The sequence below is a fragment of the Microcaecilia unicolor genome, chromosome 4, assembly GCF_901765095.1.
Source record: "Microcaecilia unicolor chromosome 4, aMicUni1.1, whole genome shotgun sequence".
Classification (NCBI taxonomy): Eukaryota; Metazoa; Chordata; class Amphibia; order Gymnophiona; family Siphonopidae; genus Microcaecilia; species Microcaecilia unicolor.
In genome coordinates, this window is record NC_044034.1 from 86718863 (window position 1) to 86738232 (window position 19370).

General features: G+C 40.5%; 1 protein-coding gene across 1 annotated transcript in view; it reads left to right on the forward strand.

The window, feature by feature from the left end:
• LOC115468593 (complement C4-A-like) overlaps nucleotides 1-19370 on the forward strand; it is a 154373-nt gene that overhangs the window by 120198 nt on the left and 14805 nt on the right. Inside the window, 7 exon segments of the mRNA XM_030200408.1 lie at nucleotides 1806-1865; nucleotides 5675-5762; nucleotides 9022-9184; nucleotides 10062-10152; nucleotides 12684-12758; nucleotides 15188-15296; nucleotides 17114-17203. Coding sequence (XP_030056268.1) covers nucleotides 1806-1865; nucleotides 5675-5762; nucleotides 9022-9184; nucleotides 10062-10152; nucleotides 12684-12758; nucleotides 15188-15296; nucleotides 17114-17203 — 676 coding nt within the window.

Consider the following 19370-nt stretch of genomic DNA (forward strand, 5'->3'; position numbering starts at 1 on the left):
TCTTTTCCCAGTATGGCATTACTTATGTACTTATGAGTTTGATGATGCTGTATTAGAGTATTATTCTTTGTCATGTTAGTCTGCATTTACCAACTTTGGCTGAGACTCTATGATTGACTCCTGAGGCAAGCGCATGTGGCGCCGAAACGCAGTCCTGCATCAAGTCACTTTTAGCTAATAAACCATTTGTTTGGAACTACATTGGTCTACCCCCTTCTTCTTTTTGTTTGTGTTTGTGTTTTGTTGATAAGGGGGCCACTTCTTTTTTTTTATTTTATTTATCAATAATTTCAAAAATTAAGCAAGCAAAAAAAAAGCTTGTACAGAAAAGTATGATTAAACATTTAACATTATTTCAGTATTAAATAAAACAAAAAGAGGAGAAATCATATGCAAATCACACGTAAGTCCACATTTTAAGATCAAAGATTACAATCATTGGCAATTCTAATTTAAAGGAGAGAGATGTGGTAGCCGTGTTAGTCCACTTTTAAAGGTAATCAATAGAAATAAAACATGGAAAAGAAAATAAGATGATACCTATTTTATTGGACATAATTTAATACATTTTTGATTAGCTTTCGAAGGTAGCCCTTCTTCGTCAGATCGGAAAGGGCTACCTTCGAAAGCTAATCAAAAAATGTATTAACCTACTTCTAATAAAAAAAGGTATCATCTTATTTTTTTCCCATGTTTTATTTTGTTTTATTTCTATTGATTAATTTAAAGGAAATATAATAATAAAGGTAAATGACCTAACATGTTACAGAATTCCTATTCATCAAAAGAGAAAAAAGAGCCAATCACTAGGTACACATTAACCCCCCCCCCCACCCACCCCCACCCACCCCAGTTATCTGTTTAGCTGACAAAAAAGCTGTAAGATGGGAAGGTTCATAAAAAAACATATTTAACCGATTGGTATTTGATAAGGGGGCCACTTCTGCTTTTGTTTTTGGGTTTTTTACCTACTTTTCTGCACCATTTACTGAATCCGGCCCAATACCTCTACTTTGTTGGAATTTACAGGGTCATTTACTAACAGCGTAGACTAACATCATTGATAGACATGTGCCATAGGGCGCTTTGCATAAAGGAGACTTTAGTGTATAAAAAACCACACACATTAATGGTGTTAGCATATGCTTACTAAGGCCCCCTTTTACTAAGGAATGCTCATGTTTTCAGTGCACGCTAGAATTGTGGGTGCGCTAAACTTTAGAGACGCCCATAGGAATTCATTGGCGTCTCTAACATTTAGCGCGCCCACAATTTTAGCGCGCGCTAAAATTGTGAGTGTACCTTAGTAAAAGGGGGCCTAAATGACCTCTTAATTGTCTCACCCCTTGCCTTTGAAGGATAGTTCTGGCCCTCATGTAATGACTTTTTTAAACATAAAATATATACTATATACAGAAGTCTTTCCTTCTTTTGAAGCTTTTGTAAGAGCAAAGCTTTGTGGTTTCATTGGATTGCTCGTATAATATGGTGACATGCATGCCACCTTGTGGTTGTATGTGTCTGTAGCACACATTCAGTTCTTTATTGACTTTCATCATGGAGGACTCACTTGATAAACCACTCATATACTCCCTCATATTGCGCATAGATTTGTTGTAAAAACAAACTCATAAGCAAAGCTGCCTGTGTAACACCAAACAGCCCAACACTTTCTATATCATAACCTGTTGTGACATTGTTATTGCTGTCATGACATAGGGTCTGGTCCCTAAAGATTACAAAAGGAAGAAAACTCTGCGTTTTTACAATGCTTGTTAATATGAATTACATGGTTTGTCTTGCAGTATGACTTTGGACACAGAATCAACCTCGCTGTATCCGGTCATGGAACTGGAAGCATGACAGTAAGAATCTAAATAAATGAAATTTAGTCTACAGGTGTATGTACAATGTAGAATTCCGATTTCCTTCTAATTCTGTGAGTTTAGATTTCCTTCCAGATTAAAATAAAAGTAAATCAGGGAAATATTCACAGGTGTCTTTGAAAGGACACAGGTACCTCTGCTTTTGGCTCATATTCTTTAGTGGCTCTGAAGACAGCTAACAGGTGCTGTGAGAGCAAGTCTTACTTTGCCTCCTTTCTTGCTATGGGGCCAGCACCATGAGCACCTTGAAATCTTATGGCTGGCACTTGCCACTGATGGTCTTGCAAGATTAACAATTATTATTTATTTGGATTTTGCTCACACCTTTTTCAGTAGTAGCTCAAGGTGAGTTACATTCAGGTACACTAGGTATTTCTCTGTCCCTGGTGGGCTCACAATCTAATTTTGTACCTGGGGTAATAGAGGATTAAGTGACTAGGCCAAGACCACAAGGAGCAGCAGTGAGAATTGAACCGACGTCCTCTGGATGTCAAGACTGGTGCTCTAACCACAGCTTCCAAATTTTCAGTGCATACACAGTGCCAGCAGTATAGCAGTGAAAGACAAATGATGAAACAAGCTCTCGGTACTTACTCAACAGAGGCCAAGGATGAATGGGAAGGTGGGAGGAAAGGAAGGGGCGGATTCTGATAAAGCAGGGGTGGGCAACCTCAGTCCTTGAGGGCCGCAACCCAGTCAGGTTTTCAGGATTTCCCCAATGAATATGCATGAGATCTATTTGCATACCATGGAGGCAGTGCATGCAAACAGATCTTCTGCATTTTCATTGGGGAAATCCTGAAAACCCAACTGGGTTGCGGCCCTTGAGGACCAAGGTTACCCTGGGATAGAGGGAGAAAATACTGGTGGGTGGAGAGGGAAAGGGCAGATGCAGTTGGAGAGGAGGGAAAGGGAAAGGTGAAGATGCTGGAGGAGGGAGAGAGGCACAACTCAGGAACTGGGCAGTGGGAAGATGCTAGAAAAGGAGGAACAGAGGCAGCAGTAGATGCTGAGGAAGAGAGAGCGGAAGGGATAACTGATGGGGGAAGAGGTAGGTGAGTAAATCCTAGAAAAGTGCAGGAGAAAGGGAGGAATGCAGGTGCTAGGGGATAGAGAGCAGAGACTCAGAGTTAAGTGATAATTTGAAGATTGGGTGGGAAAACAGCACAAGACTCAGGACTCCGCTGAGTATTGGATAGGTTGAGAACATGGGGGACAAGGTAAAGAATGAGTTTGAGCAGGGACTCTGGAATTAAGAGGACATTAGGGACTAGGTGATGGGGTATGGAGGATAAAAGGAAGAGTATGTTAGATGGGCTCTGGGATGTGAGCTTGAGTGACAAGAGATGTGGAAGGTTGGGATATAGTAGATATGGAGGGGATGAAAGAGATTAAGGTGATAGGTCTTAGAAGGGAGTGAGGAAAGCTGGAAATGGAGGAGTTTGAGGCCGGGTAAAGTGTAAAACACAGAAAAAGGGCCTGCAGGCAGGAAAGAAGCCAAGGAAGGAGATGGGATGAGAGGCAGAGAATGCTAGAGAATGGCTGGAGATGGGTAAGCATAGAATTTGGAAATGGGGGACTAGAAAGTGAGTGAAAGTGGGATGAGACTGAGAAATGAGTAAAAGACCTCAAGGGGTTTTGTTGGACTGGGAAAGTGAGAGTGGGAGAAGGAAATAAGTAGGTAGGTGAAAGGTGAAAAGAAAGAAATTGAAGGCTTGAGAGGGAAAGCAGAGGAAGACAAGAGGAATGAATAAAGAGGAAAGGAAAATGCCAGATATAGATCTAGAGGAGGAAGAGGCGATGACAGGAAGAGTGAAGAAATAGAAGATGGAAAAGGACTTAGAAGACCAACAAAAGGAAATAGGAGACCGTTAGCAATCCAATTAGAAAAATCAAATGATGAGATACAACAAAGGTAACAAAACAAAATCATTTTTTAGTTTTAAGGGATTTGGAATGCATCAGCTTTAGAAAAGTCCAGGAAGAAATGCATTTGTTTCTCCATTGTCCCACTGTTCAATCTGGTTTCTTGAGGTTTACACTCTAGCATTCCAAGGGTGGGGCGGTAGAGGTGGTCCACCCTGGGCGCAGGCAGCAAGGGGATGCACTGAGAAGTCTCACAGCTTTGCCCGGAACAGGAGGTTAACATTAGAGGGGGCAAGGGACCGGCAGAACTGTCAGCTGCGTGACTGCTCAATGCACCCCTTGCTCAGAGGAGGGAGGGCGGGGGCAAATGCCTGAATGAGGGGGGTGCTCCACTCCGGGTGGCAACCAAGGTAGGTATGCCATTGGGTATACATTACTGGTTTTGTATCCGTGTTTCTGTTTCTAATTTTAAATTCCTTATTCTGTTTTATCAAGGTCTATCTTTGGTCTCTGTTTGTGACCAAATGCATTATTTCTGCTAGCATGTAATTTCTGTGTAGAGATCTGTAGTGGTCAGGCTTGTTCTGTTTTTGCAGTAAATGGTGTATTGGGGTTCTATAGCCTGGTGTAAACATTGGCAGGGCTGCCTTTTTATAGCTAAGGTTTCTGCTATTCAAGTCCTGAGAATGACAACTGTTACAGTATGGTAAGTTTCTACAAGCAGGGCGAACAACTGCTCCCAGTTAGGAACCATGTGCAGGAGAGAAAGGCAGGATCTAACAGCTATGGGATACTACCTCATGAGACACCTCTTAATATACTTAATTGTCACTGTAAGTGTGTATGTGGTTGAGCCGTGGTAAGTGCATGAAACAACTGAGTTTCAAATATTTAAAATGTCACCCATGATACTTGACAGTTATTGCAGACTACTTAGAGTAAAGGAGTCATGAATTTGATATGTCGCCTTTCTGTGGGTACATTCAAAGCGGTGTACATATACTATTTGCAGGTAATTTAGAGGCCCTTTTACTTAAACACGGGTCTTTCCTGCAAGCTGAGACCATTTTTAGCGCAGCAGTAAAATGGTCCCATTTTCTATTTTGTCTATTAATGGCCATGCGCTAATTTCCCCATTAGTACGTGAGCCCTTAACGACACCTATTTTCTAGGCGGTAAGAGCTCCCACACTAACCATGCGCTAATCGTTTAGCGTGTGGCGATGTAGCTACGCTAACTGATTAGCGCTGGGCATGCCTACTGTCTACCCCCCATCATTAATATGAAAAATTTAAGAAATCTCCTTCTAAAGAATGGCCTCATTTGATATGCGCTTTGGAATAGAAATTAGGGATATGCTTCCATTTGAAATTAATCAAAATTGTTGTTTTTTTTTAATGTCCTATCTCGTTTCTTTTTGTTCTTTTAAAACAAAACAAAATGAACAAAATTCCATTCCTTTTAGTTCCATTTTCAACAACTTGGGCCCCGATCCTTGATTTCCCTCCTGTCTACAAAAAAAGGACAGTGCCAGCACACTAGAATTTAAAAACTGAAGCCACCTCGGGTCTTCCCCTGGCACCTAAATTACACCATTTTTGGGGTTCAGAAATCCAGCTAGGCAGGATCAATTCCTTGACACGCTGCTCTGCCAGTACCACTTATTAGTATGGTTACACCTCTGAACTTCTGTAGAACAAAACAGTGTCAGCCTATGGGCCTGTAGTACCATTGTTTTGAAATATCAACCCACCACAGGCTAGTAACCAGGCATCCTGTAATGTTCACACATCATATTCAGAGTTTAAAACTACTTATAAGCAAACAGAGAAAGATTCTTGAAACACAGAAACAATATATTTTATTCATATTGCTTGATAAGTTTATTTGTTCACTTGACTACTTTAATTTCCTTTATTTAGATACTTGGGATGTATCATTCTTCGGAAGAAGAGCACAATACCTGTGATCATTTACATTTAGATGTTAAAGTTAAAGGATATGTACCAGGTAAATACAAAATAGCTGGTGCTTAACAGCATAAATGTATCACCGAGCAACAGACGATGTGATTAAATTTCCAGAAGTTCAGATCACAATACATTATTTTATCTCAGTTGATTAGTAAATTTACAATTCTCAATTTCCTTTGGGTAATACCCTTTTCAGGGGTGGTAGTTTTCCTTGTTCCCCTCATTTTTCCTATTGGATTTTAGGAGTTAAGCACACATCAGATCTGCACCTGTAATGTTACGTATCTGATCTGTGCCTAAATTCTATCACACGTAACTACATGGGGGTGTGATTAGGGGTGTTCCGGGCCGTTCCCAAAATTTATGTGCGTAAGTATAGAATTGTGCCTAAATGTAGGCATCTAAGGCTGCTCATAGCAGGCCTAATTCCAGACACCTACACTTAGGCACGGTTATAAACTCAGAGTGATTCTATAAAGGATGCATACCCCTTATAGAATTGTGCTAAGTGTGGGTTTTCTTGGTGCCAATTTTTTGGTCACTAAATATAGAATTTAGTCCATATTGTATAAAATATACACATAGGGCCAAATTCTATATTTGGCACCTACAAAATCAGTGCCAAAAAAACACGCTTAGCGCAATTCTATAAGGGGTTTGCATCCTTTATAGGATCACATGTAGCGCATAACCATGCCTAAATGTAGGCATCTGGATTCTATACTTACGTATGTCAGTGCATTCTTTCTAGCAAAAAAGGTACCGGTACTGAAATGCCAGATCACCCTTCAGGGGTGGGGTGATCACTGAGGAACCCACCCCACAATAGCCAGGCCCCTGAAACCAGTCACAGAATCTATGACAAGGCAGAATTAGTGTGTAGAGCCTGAGCTCTTTCATTAAAACTTGTGGACCATAGGTCAATTTTAGCAGGCAATGGAAAAGGTGCCGGTACTCAGTAACCCCAAGTACCCCCTCAAAAAAAGCCCTGACGTATGTAAATTTTGGAAACGCCCCTAACCATACCACATATAGTTATGCATGATAGAAGTTAGATGCAGTTCGGATACACAGGAACATTATAGGCGCAGATCCAATGTGCCCTGAACTGCTAATTAAGTCCAATTAGTGCTAATTGTTTACCGCCCAATTATCAGTGCTGATTGGCTCATTATTCAATTGTTAAAGTGCGTAAATTGTGCTCGCATCCAATTTAACATGCTTAACTTTAGGCACCATCCCCTGGATTCTATATATTGCGCTTAGTGTTCTGCACTGAAATCCAAGTGTATTCTGCAACAACGTGCGTAACTTAATTTGCTTAACAAGCTAATTAGCATTGAGAACAGGTCTTAATGAGCAATAATGAGCATTAATTGGCAATAATTAGAATTTACATGCACAACTCGCTAAGCATTTTCTTTAACACTCTGCACCTAAATTCTAATGTGCACAGCCAAAAAGGGGCCTGGTTATGGGTGGGGAAATGGGCGTTTTGTGAGCATTCCAAACTTTACATGCACTGTTATAGAATATGCCCCTGTGTGTCTAAATCTATGCGCTGGCATTTACACACATTTTCCTTAGTGAAAATGGATGTGCATAGCTTTAAGCGCTGTGATATCAACTAAACGTATTCTATATACCACGCCTAAATATAGGCGCTGCTTACAGAGTGCGCTTTGGTGGGAATTTATTCCACGTGGAGTTTTTTAGGTGTTATATATAGAATCTGGCCCCATATACAGAATTTGGGGGATAAATTGTTACGTTCTGTGGGGTAATCTTAAAAAAGAAAGTATGTCAGTACTTTCCCCAGTACAGCTGGTGTAGCTTGTGAGCAGCTTGTTGCAAAATTATCCAACATGGCTTTCAAAGCACTTGGATCCAGAGTACACCAAATTACAAAAACAATAAAAATGCTCATTTGAGATAACTTCCCAGCCAAACAATAGGGGCTGGAACCATGGTGCCCTCATGAACTCTGTTTCCCTTTCTTTAGACCCATGCCACTCTTCCAGTCTTTGCTCTGTACTGGCAAATGAAATTCCTAATTGTGATTCACAATTCTGGTTCTTGCAACTGCTAGGCTGAAAACGTGAAGAATATAGGGAGTTATTCTATAAAGAAGGCACCAGGAATGTGCATAAATGACCAATATGCTGGCACATATGTATGTACGTGTGCACATAGGCATGGAAATAGCTATATTTTGGCTATGTGCTATTCTATAAAATGTCCCCTAAATGCAATGTTGCGTATTTTGAAGGTTGCTGTGTACACGGGCAGCATCTGGGCAGTACATGCATGGTGCACAGTTACGTGCATAAATTATGGAATAGTATAATGTATGCACATTTTTTACTAATCTAGGCCCAAGTATTTACACCAGATTTATGGCTATCATATACATGTGTACTGTATATTCCCAGTTATACCAGTATTTAATTAATGAAAGGAAGCACCTTTATAGACCCACACATCTTATAAGAAGCACTCTAAATGCCTGATCCCTCTAAGCCAAGAGGGAGTCCTCCAACTACATTGCTACTGGTGAAGGGAGGGGTGCTTCAATATTGTGTTTTCAATCGCAAGGGGCAGATAGGTTCCCTGGAGTCCTGTAGAGCTTGCCTGTCCCTTACTATTGAAAGTGTGATAGTGAAACAGCACCCTCTACTGGTAGGACTGAAGGTGCAGGACTCTCACACAGCTTAGAAGAACAGTGCTGTAAGGGGTCCTTTTACTAAGGAGTGCTGAAAAATGGCCTGTGGTAGTGTTGGCGCATGTTTAGGACGTGCGCAGATCCATTTTTCAGTGCACCTGTAAAAATGCCTTTTTTTAAATTTTGACCGAAAATTGACGCACGTCCATTTTGGGTCTGAGACCTTACCGCCACCCATTGACTTAGCGGTAAGGTCTCACGCGTTAACCGGGCAGTAATGGTCTATGCTCATCAAATGCCTTTTACTGCCCAGTAGCACCACGCACCAGAAAATAAAAATTATTTTCTGGCACACGTTGGGGACGTGCATCAAAAATGAAATTACTGCCTGGGCCATGCGGTAGCCAAGTGGTAACTAAGAATTGGCACACGTTGGGTGTGCGTAGGCACTTATGCGGCTTAGTAAAAGGGCCCCTAAATATGCTACATTTTTTAATGAAAAGGTAAAATAGTTAACTAACAAAATTATCATGTCAGATCGTTTGGACGTTTCTGTTCAATGCACAAGGACATTCTTTCCTCACTAATTTTGTATCTGTCATTTCACCTCCTGCAATTCTGTTTAATATTTTAGAGCCTGAGTACACCAACTATGACTATGATTATGAAAATGAGCAAAATGATGATCCTCTAAGCACAATGACCAAACTCGACTGGTTTGATATTCGCAGTAGGAGAAAGAGAGATGTGTCTGCTCCTGGAAAGGATAATGACCTAGAGTACAGTGTATGCATAAAGTAGGTTAATGAGCAAAAGTTTCTTCATCCCAGAGAATAAGATAATTCATTTCATTTTTAAAAATGTATATAATATGTTCCTAGTATAAATGCTACCCACTATATTATGAGCAACATCGGTAAATATTTCTTCACAAAAAGGATGGTGGAATGCCTGGAACAGCCTTCAAATGGAGGTGGTGAAGACAAAAATAATAGAAATTTAAAAATCAAATCATAAGATAAGTACAAAAAATATTCAGAAGCAAAAAGTAAAAAGTGAAAGTCAGAAAGCCCTTGGGGTATATAACATTGCAACACAAAGTAAATTTGGCAGACCAGATGAGCTGTACTGTACATAATTCTATCCATTTCTAAATGTAATCTGGTATATATGTATATCTACCCTTCTAAAGCAAACCTGCAGCAGCTTATGTCTCTTCTGTCCACTAGCTGGAATCAACATATGACATAGAATAGAAAATGTAGGGGACAAGGAGCCCTTGATTCCTCTTCTTTACAACCTGTTGACATCTTCCCTCCTGAATACCTGCTGGAACATAAAATATACTAGCCTGATTATCCCTTCATCCTCCTCATCACCCAATTTCACTGCTTGCCCTGGGATTGGTAACATGGGATGTTGCTATTAATTAGATTTCTGCCAGGTACTTGTGACCTTGATTGGTCACTGCTGGAAGCAGGATACTGGGCTAGATAGACCATTGGCCTGACCCAGTATGGCTATTCTTATGCTACTATGGAATTTTCCATCTCACTTTTTCTACTAACTGTTTTAAGAGCATACACATAAGAGCTACAATTCTTTACTCTTGATCTTATAGAAATATAATCTGACTGAGATGGGTATTTTTCCTTTTCATTGCTGTTATCAAAGGTCAAAAGACAAGTACAGTATGTCAGAAATGTTCATGGTTGATATTACACTGCTAAGCGGTTTAGAACCCATCACAGAAGACCTGGAGCAGGTATGGAAGGAATTTTTTCTTATTATGAAAAAACTTTTCATGGAGTGCTATTTGTGGGGATTGGTCATATCTCTTGTCACAAATCCATTGGTATGTCCTGTTTGGAAATCACGTGGTGCTGGATCTCCCCATACATCGCACCACTTCCAGACTGTGAACAATATTTAGAGTTTTGTTCACTAAAAGGGGATAATGTGTAAATGCCTTTAGCATGCACTAATGCAGCATTAATGTGCTTACTTTAATTTCTTGAATTATAGTTTCTGGCATAGTGCCAAGAAATGCATGTTAAGGCTACTCATTAATATACATATTTGATTAGTACAAATGACTTTAATTTTACATAGGTAGCTTTTACCTGCCAGGACACATTCCTGGAAGTGTAATTAAGATCTGGTTGATTGCTTTGGTAGACTAATGCATTTGTTGAGATAGCCAGCCTCCATTTATCCACTCCCCACAAGTCTTCAAGAGGCTTCTCCATAGCTAATCCACTCACCCTCGCCCTGAGTCACCAAGAGGCTCTTTCTGGGTCCTCTTCGGCCCTCGCAGAGGATTTCCAACTGAATAGTGAGGGCAAGATGAAGTACTTTTCTGTCATGTCCAGCAGGCATCAACAGCAGAAATAACTTGCTAAACATCTTTGCGTCTTCTTCTCATGCTAGATTTACTATTGGACATTAAAATCACTGATAATCTGTATCATCATAGGCATTAAAGACAGACTTTGTAGTTATAATGTAGCGATGTGCATTGGGAAAATTTTTGTTGCAGTTCATTTTGAGATGTGGGATTTTATATCCATTTTTAAAGAAACTTGCTTAAAACGTGCTGGTAAGCATCAGCCACAGAGATAACGGCACTTCAAGACACCAAGAGTGGCAGAAATACCCCAAAGTACTAGAAGAAGGGCAAAAGAAGCACCAACATTGGCAGAAGCAGCCTAAATCTTCTGGGCTGGGGGAAAAAAATCACCATGAGAGTTAGAGTAGGGTTGGAGCGTTCTATGGAAATAAGTTCATTTAAGAGATGCATGAAGGAGTATCAGAGTGTCTCCATAGACAGGTTTGCCTGGGAGAATTTGATGATAAGTGCCTAGTTTCTGTCATCAGAAAGATTTTATGAAAGGTCTTAGAGCCCCTTCTTCGAAAGGAATATTGGAATACAGCCTAAAGGTTCATCTGTACTATTCCTCTGTCACAGTATCCATATAAAAGGACACATTTCAAAGTTTAATAATCAGAATGTATCTTCTGTTTGGGGTAAGAATGAATGATTTAACTACCAAGATCCATTTCATCATGCAATTTGGCTTTTTCCAGTATATACTGGAAACCCTCTGCTCCTGAGGCATGCAAGCTGAATGAAGAGCTGGATGTTTACTTGTTGTGACTTCTTAGATGTGTAATGTTCTGAGAGAGAGAGGTCTTTGAAATCCCAAAGAAATGTAGGGAGTTGAGGAAATAAAAGGATAACAACGGGTGGAGTTGGTTCAGAAAGCAGCTATTAAAATGATCATCCCCCTCCCCTACCCAAGTAGGCCGATAGGGCCTGGTCCACAGTGATAGGTGAAGCCAAGAGGCAACACCTCATGTACATCTATCAAGGAGGCACTGTTGACAGGATGTGGCAGGGTAGAGGAAGGAAAATTAAATCTGGCTTTTAATATGCCATTGTGTAATGGTATATTTAGAGCCAGGTTTAATAAGTTCTTTCATATTGACAGGGAAAACAGCCTTAGTAAATCAGGTCTTAATGAGTTGTGACAGACCTGAAAGGAGATGCCCCTCCCTTCCACAAACTTCAGTGGAGAGACAATGATTGAAAAAATGGAAATGGAAATGGAACTTGATATATCGCCTTTCTGAGGTTTTTGCAACTACATTTAAAGTGGTTTACATATATTCAGGTACTTATTTTGTACCTGGGGCAATGAAGGGTTAAGTGACTTGCCCAGAGTCACTTAACCCTCCCTTAATGAGTTGTGACAGACCTCAAAGGAGATGCCCCTCCCTTCCACAAACTTCAGTGGAGAGAGAATGATTGAAAAAAGGGAAATGGAAATGGAACTTGATATATCGCCTTTCTGAGGTTTTTGCAACTACATTCAAAGTGGTTTACATATATTCAAGTACTTATTTTGTATCTGGGGCAATGGAGGGTTAAGTGACTTGCCCAGAGTCACTTAACCCTCCCTTAATGAGTTGTGACAGACCTCAAAGGAGATGCCCCTCCCTTCCACAAACGTCAGTGGAGACAATATGATTGAGAAAAGGGAGCGGTAAAAGAGGTCTTACCTGCTGGTTCCTACGTTTTTGGACTGGCTACTAAATTCAAAGAAAAATCATCAAGCCCTCTGTGTATGTGTTAAATTATCTGCTTAGAATTTGGAGATAATGTGAAATATAAAAACATTTTTTTATTATTATTATTATTATTACCTAAAGGGAAATCTGACCCTAGCTTGATATAATTGTTTGAATCAGATAATTAGAGGTTAATGTTTTTTTCTATTGATTTCTTTTATATAGTTGACTAATTCTGCAGATAGGTATATTGACCACTATGAATACAAGAAAGGAAAAGTATACCTCTACTTTGGAAGGGTGAGTGGATCCGGTGTTTTTCCCTACCTTTAGCAGTTCATTTTCACAGTAGCTAAATAGAGACCAGGAGTCTTGCTTTAAAAGTTTTTTTCATGAGAGAGAATGGGATGGCAGAAGTACTTAAAATTAAAAAAAAAAAATTTTAAACTATCATACTCTAAAGAAACTTTTCGTCTGAATTTAATGTAGAACATTTTTTGTTTAATATTTTTTTATCCAGGGTTTCTCCTCATTTTTTATAATCCTCTCCTTCTTAAGCACTTACACTAATTCTATGACTCGTGCCTAACAGTATATATGCATATAACCCAGTTATACTAGTACAGTGCATTCTTGCTATTCAGGATGGTGTGGTTCATAAGAAAACATCACAAACCACGAATTTGCAAATACTGACACAATGTCCATATGGAAAATAGGGGTCAGGTTCCAACTATACCTATGTTTCCACAAAACCGCGGAAAGTGAATAATTATTCCTGTGGGAAATACAGGGTTAGGTTCTTACATGGGACAGCACTGAACAAAAATCTGGACTTTTGGTGGCCATTTCCAGAAGCAAACGCCAAAAGCACAAAAGCGAAAGTGAAAGCAAAAGAAGGCAGTTTTGAAATGTGCATGTCTGAGAATAAGCGAACAAAGTGGCACAAATGACGTATTGTGACCTCTATTCGCACCTCTACAGATGCGTAAAATAGCAAATACTGATCATGTGAATAGCAAGAACGCACTGTATTCTATAATGGAAAATAGGTGTGTAAGTATAGGAGCACAGTTATAGAGTTGCCCCCCCCCCCCCCCCCCCCCCAATGTAGATCTATTGTGTATTTCCTGAATATAGTTATAATCAGAACAATTTTCCAGTCTTGTTACATGGGTAATCAGCTGTTTACCTGCATAAAAAGGACTGCTAAAAAGGGGACCACCCCTATGCTGCAGATAAAAGTGGCCCTGGTGATTTCTGAACCATCACTCTATTCCAGGGGTTCTCAACCTGGTCCTCAGGACACACCAAGCCAGTCTGGTTTTCAAGATATCCACAATGAACATGCACGAGACAAATTTGTATGCACTGCCTCCAGTGTATGCAAATCAATCTCATGCATATTCACTCTCTTGAAAACAAGACTGACTTGGTATGTCCCGAGGACTACTTGTCTTCTGAGCTCACCCTCGCCTCAGAGAACATCTTACATTATGTATGCTAGACATTATTTCTCATCTTTGAGCTCCATATGCCCTATAGTCTGTGCTCAATATGATGTTTGAGTATTAATCTGATTGCTTGGCTTGTCTCTGTCCAGTGTACAAATGTGCTTACTCAGGGGTCCTTTTACCACGCTGCGGTACAAAAGGGCCCTGCGGTAGCAACGGAGGTCATTTTTCCTGTGCACCAGGACTTTTTTTCCCGCAGCGGGTAAAAAGCCCCTTTAAAAAATGGACATGTGGTGAGATTACTCTTACCGCATGGCCATGTGGTGGGGAGCAGTAACCTGGCGGTAACTGGGCAGCGCACGGTGCTGACCAATTAACACCAGGTTAACGCTGTGGTAAAAATTACAAAACTATTTTTTGTTGTGCCAGAAATGGCGCACACTCAAGGCGTTGGGCCGGCGGTAGTTCTGGATTGCCACGCAGCAATCTCGTTGCCACACGGCAACCCTTTAGTAAAAGGGCCCCTCAGTGTCACTTGTCCAGATGTATATAATATACCTGTGAGGGCAAGAAGTAGAAGTCACTGGACAGAGACCTACAAGATGATGTATTACACCAAGGTTAAAAATGATCCTCCTGGGAGTCAACATTTTTTAACCGGCCAGAAACGGCCACTGACCGGTTACTAGCATTTTGGTGCCTAAACGGGAATATTTGGCACGAGATAACCAGTTATCTGTGCTAAACATTCACAGTCAGCGCCAAAAACTTAACCAGCAATATTCAGCGCTGACCGGCTAAGTTTAGTGGGCAAATCAGACCACATAAATAGCAGTCCTATCTGTGCCCACTATTAACTTAAACTGCCAATGATGGATATTCACTTACTGTGTCTTTTTCTAAGTCACAATAGTGTTTTTAGCGCACGCTAATGATTAGTGCACGCTAAACACTAGAGACACCCATAGGAATGTATGGTCATCTCTAGCATTTAGTGCATGCTTATTTTTAACGCGTGCCAAAAAAGCTACCGTGGCTTGGTAAAAGGCCCTTAGCAGTTAAGTTAACACCAGCCCCCCCCCCAAAAAAACCCAGGATATTTAAAGCCAGTCACCGGAAACAGCCCGGCATTGAATATCCGGGATCAGGGCTAACCACAGCACTTATATGGGCTTTCTCCCACCGGCTAAGTATCAGCCCCAATATCTTTATAGAATAATCCTCATATTGAATCTTATAAAATGTTTGTTTTTGGATTTTGTTCTTTGTATATAGATCTCAAATGAATCAGAAGGGGATTGTATAAAATTTCGTGCCAAGAAAATTAATCCCATGGGCTTGGTACAGCCAGCTAACGCCATTCTGTATGATTTCTATAACCCAGGTAAATTGAATACCTGTTGGTAAAGAAAAAATATAAGCAATGCCTTTGGGGAAATGGTGGGGGTTTATTTCTTTATTTAAATAGTGTCCTGCATCAGTGTGCTTTACAACCATGAACAATACAGTACAAACCCATGTCCTAAAGCATTTATAATCAATATGGATACCTAAGACAACAGAAGATAAAGTGGTTTGCCCAGAGGATTACCCATTCATTAGTCCAATGGTTCCCAAACGTGGTCCTGGAGGCACCCCAGCCAGTCAAGTTTTCAGGATATCCACAATAAATATTCATGAGAGAGATCTGCATGCAATGGAGGCAGTACATGCAAATCTCTCTCATGAATATTCATTGTGGGTTTCCTGAAAACCTGACTGGCTGAAGTGCCTCCAGGACCAGGTTTGAGAAGCACTGCATTAGTCTAATCACTAGGCCAGTCCATGATGGAGACCACATTTTAGAAATTTTAATCTGTATAGCATGAGATTAAAAAACTGTTAAAAATAAAAATTAACATATAAAGCTCTGATTTGAACATCAAGAACCTTACAGACATACGTATATACTTTTTCCCTTTTCAAATTTCCATATAAAAACTCCAAAAGCTTGTCAAGGTCTGTCTATTAGGAGGTTTAGAAACAATCCCCTCGATATTCAAAGCTATTTAACTGGCCAGGAACGACTCCTGGCCGGTTAAATAGGGTTTAAGCGCCTAACTGCAGATTTTCAGCGGGAGATAACTGGTTAACTCTTGCTGAATATCCCGGTTAACAGCTATGTTATGTGACATAGCCAGTTAGGCGCGGTTATTCAGTGCAAACCAGCTTTGTTGAGTAGTCAAATGGATGTACTGAGATATCAACTAAGTGTATTCTATAATTGGCATCTAAATCTAGGCACCAATTATAGAATACACTTAGTCCGCACTGATTTTAGCACTGATTTTTTAGGTGCCATATATAGAACCTCCCCCTTAATGCCAGCAGTGGACAGTAAATATGCTGCCTGCCGCTGGCTGAATATCGGGCCCAATGTGTGATTTCCAACCACTTATAGAAAACAGTATCTTAACCAGTGCTAGTATTAACATAGACTAACACATAGGTCAGTGAATCAACCTCATTAAAAAGAATGGGACTATGGCAAAATGTGCACATGGTAACCTGCAGAAACGATAGATAGCCTGGGTACTGAATGTTAGTGAATCAGAGCCTTGTTGTTCAAACTTTGCAGTAGAATGCTTTATTCGCAATTTGCAGGATAGTAAATAAATTAGTCTAAATCAAGAAATAAAATAAACCTGTTTTTTCAAAGTTTCCACAAAACTGTCTGTCTAAATTGTGCCGAACAGTTTTGTTAAGTGGCCTTGTTTTCTTGCATTTGAAAATTCATCATAAAAAACTTGTTTTAAGACTTTTTATATGGGTGCCCTGTTTTTAAAATGAACTCCACGCTGTTAAAAATTTGAATATATGCATGAGTTAACTCAGAAATTTTACATGCAAAAGAGCAGGTATCATTGTTGTAAGCACATAGTTTCCCTGGGGTAATTTTTATGCATACACACAGTTATAAAATTATCCCCTAACTGGATAAATTTAAGCATCTAACCACAGCTGCACAAATAGGGGCCAATATATAACTGATTAAAATTGCCCAACTAGATTCAGGAGAATTTTAAGCACAAAATCTGGTTCTTTCGATGGTTAAAATTATCTAGTTATGTTTGCTTTCCAGATGAAGATTGAGGTCAATGTGATTTCCATCTTATTATCCTTTGCATGCCTGAATATAACATTTTATTTTGCATTATTTAGGTAGACAATGCAGTATATTTTATAATGCACCACAGAAAAGTTCCATGGTATCCAAATTGTGCCAGGGAGACGTTTGTCAGTGTGCAGAAGGTAAACACATCAGTAAATACTTTGCCAAATAATCATTTCTTTCTCAATAATGTTTGTGTACAGTGTGATTAAACTAAAGGAACATTAAGACCACTGTGGTTGATATTGAAAAGGATTTAATCAAGCAGGACAGGCTCCTGCCTGGTTAAACTCTGCTGAGCTGGCCTGCCACTTATAATCAGCAGTGTTGTTTATTATTATTATTAACATTTGTATAGCGCTACCAGACGCACGCAGCGCTGAACACCTGACACAGAGAGACAGTCCCTGCTCGATAGAGCTTACAATCTAAAAATACAGACAGACAAGACAGTTAAGGGCGAGGAAAGTACTGGGTGAGAAGGAACAAGGATAGGGGAATTGAGTAGTGGTTAGGAGCCAAAAGCAGTGGTTAAAAGGTGGGTTTTCAGCATAGGTTTGAAAACAGGTAGAGATGGAGCTAGGTGTACAGGCTCAGGAAGTCCATTCCAGGCATAAGGTGCCGCGAGGGAAAAGGAATGAAGCCTAGAATTAGCAGTGGAGGAGAAGGGGGACGACAGAGATTTGTCCAGCGAGCGGAGATTACGGGGAGGAATGTAGGGAGAGATGAGAGAAGAGAGGTCACTGAATATCTCTGCTGACTGGCCGTTCTCTAACCGGCTAAGCTAGGAGCAGTCCAGGAGTGCGGCTGAGGTGGAGTTAGCACTTAGCCAGGTAGCAGCAATATTTAGGGGCCCTTTTACTAAGGCGCACTGAAAAATGGCCTGCAGTAGTGTAGATGCATGTTTTGGCCGCGCACAGAATCATTTTTCAGAGCACCTGTAAAAAAATGCCTTTTTAAAATTTTTGCCAAAAATGGACGTGCGGCAAAATGAAAATTGCCACATGTCCATTTTGAGTCTGAGACCTTACCACCAGCCATTGGCCTAGCGGTAAGGTCTCACACGGTAACCAAGCACTAATGGTGTACACACGTAAAATGCCAATTACTGCCCGGTTACCGCCCGCGCACCAGAAAATTTTCCAGTGTGCGTAGTGGGCGCACATAAAAAATGGTAGCCGGGCAGTAACTTAGAATTGCCACGTATTGGGTGCACGTAGGCATTTATACGGCTTAGTAAAAGGGCCCTCAGTATTCTAACAAGCTAAGTAAGCACATTAAGGGGTCCTTTTACAAAGCTGCAATGTGGGCACATCTTTTGGGTGATTTTTTACCATGGCTGGGGAAAAAGCCATTTTTTACTGGGCATGGGAAATGGGCGTGTGCAAAAATTAAAACTTGTGCACACCTATTTACGGCCTGAGCCCTTACCGCCAGCCATTGACTTAGCGGTAAGGGCTCACACGCTAGCTGCGTGGTAACCATGCATCGTGCGCAAATGTGGCCAATTACCACCAGGAACTCCCACCCCCCCATGGTAGAAAATAGAAAAATATTTTCTAATGCAGGATTCGGCACCCACCAAACTCAGAATTACCGCTGGGCTCACGCGCGTTAGCCGTCCCACAATTTTGTAAAAGGGCCCCTAAATTCGGGCAGAAAAAAGGTTGTCCTAACTTTATGCACCAAGGGGGTCTTTTACAGAGGTGCACTACCTTTTTTAGCATGTACTAAAAATTAGCATGCGCTAACCATATAGACACCCATAATATTCCTATGGATATATAAATGGTTAGAGCGTGATAATTTTTAGTGCACATTAAAAATGCTAACGCACCTTTGTAAACGGGGCCCTGAGTTAACTGGGCGCTGGTCTGAATATCGTCTGGAGCTCAGTTAACATTCAGGTCAGCGCATATACCCGGTTATTCAGTTCCGGGAGCCATGCATACCCCCAGCATTCAATAGCTGGGGTTAGTTCACTCCATGGCTGGGAGCAGCTTACAAGCCACTTATTGCTGCAGGTTGAATATTACCCACACTGAATTCTCTTTTCTATTATCAAAATGTTAACTTAGTTCTCTATTTGGAACTTGCAACTGCTACAACTTACTGGGGATGTGCATTCATTCGAAATGACATTCCCATGTGATTTCAGGTCGGTTTTAACCTAAACTTATTGTTGAAAAAGTGTGCTCTATTGCTCAGTAACCTTATTTTATCTTATCTTAGACATTAATAACCCATCTTCTCCTAAGGTTCCATGCAGGGTCACAAATAAAGAAGCTGATGAATAGCACCAGGAAA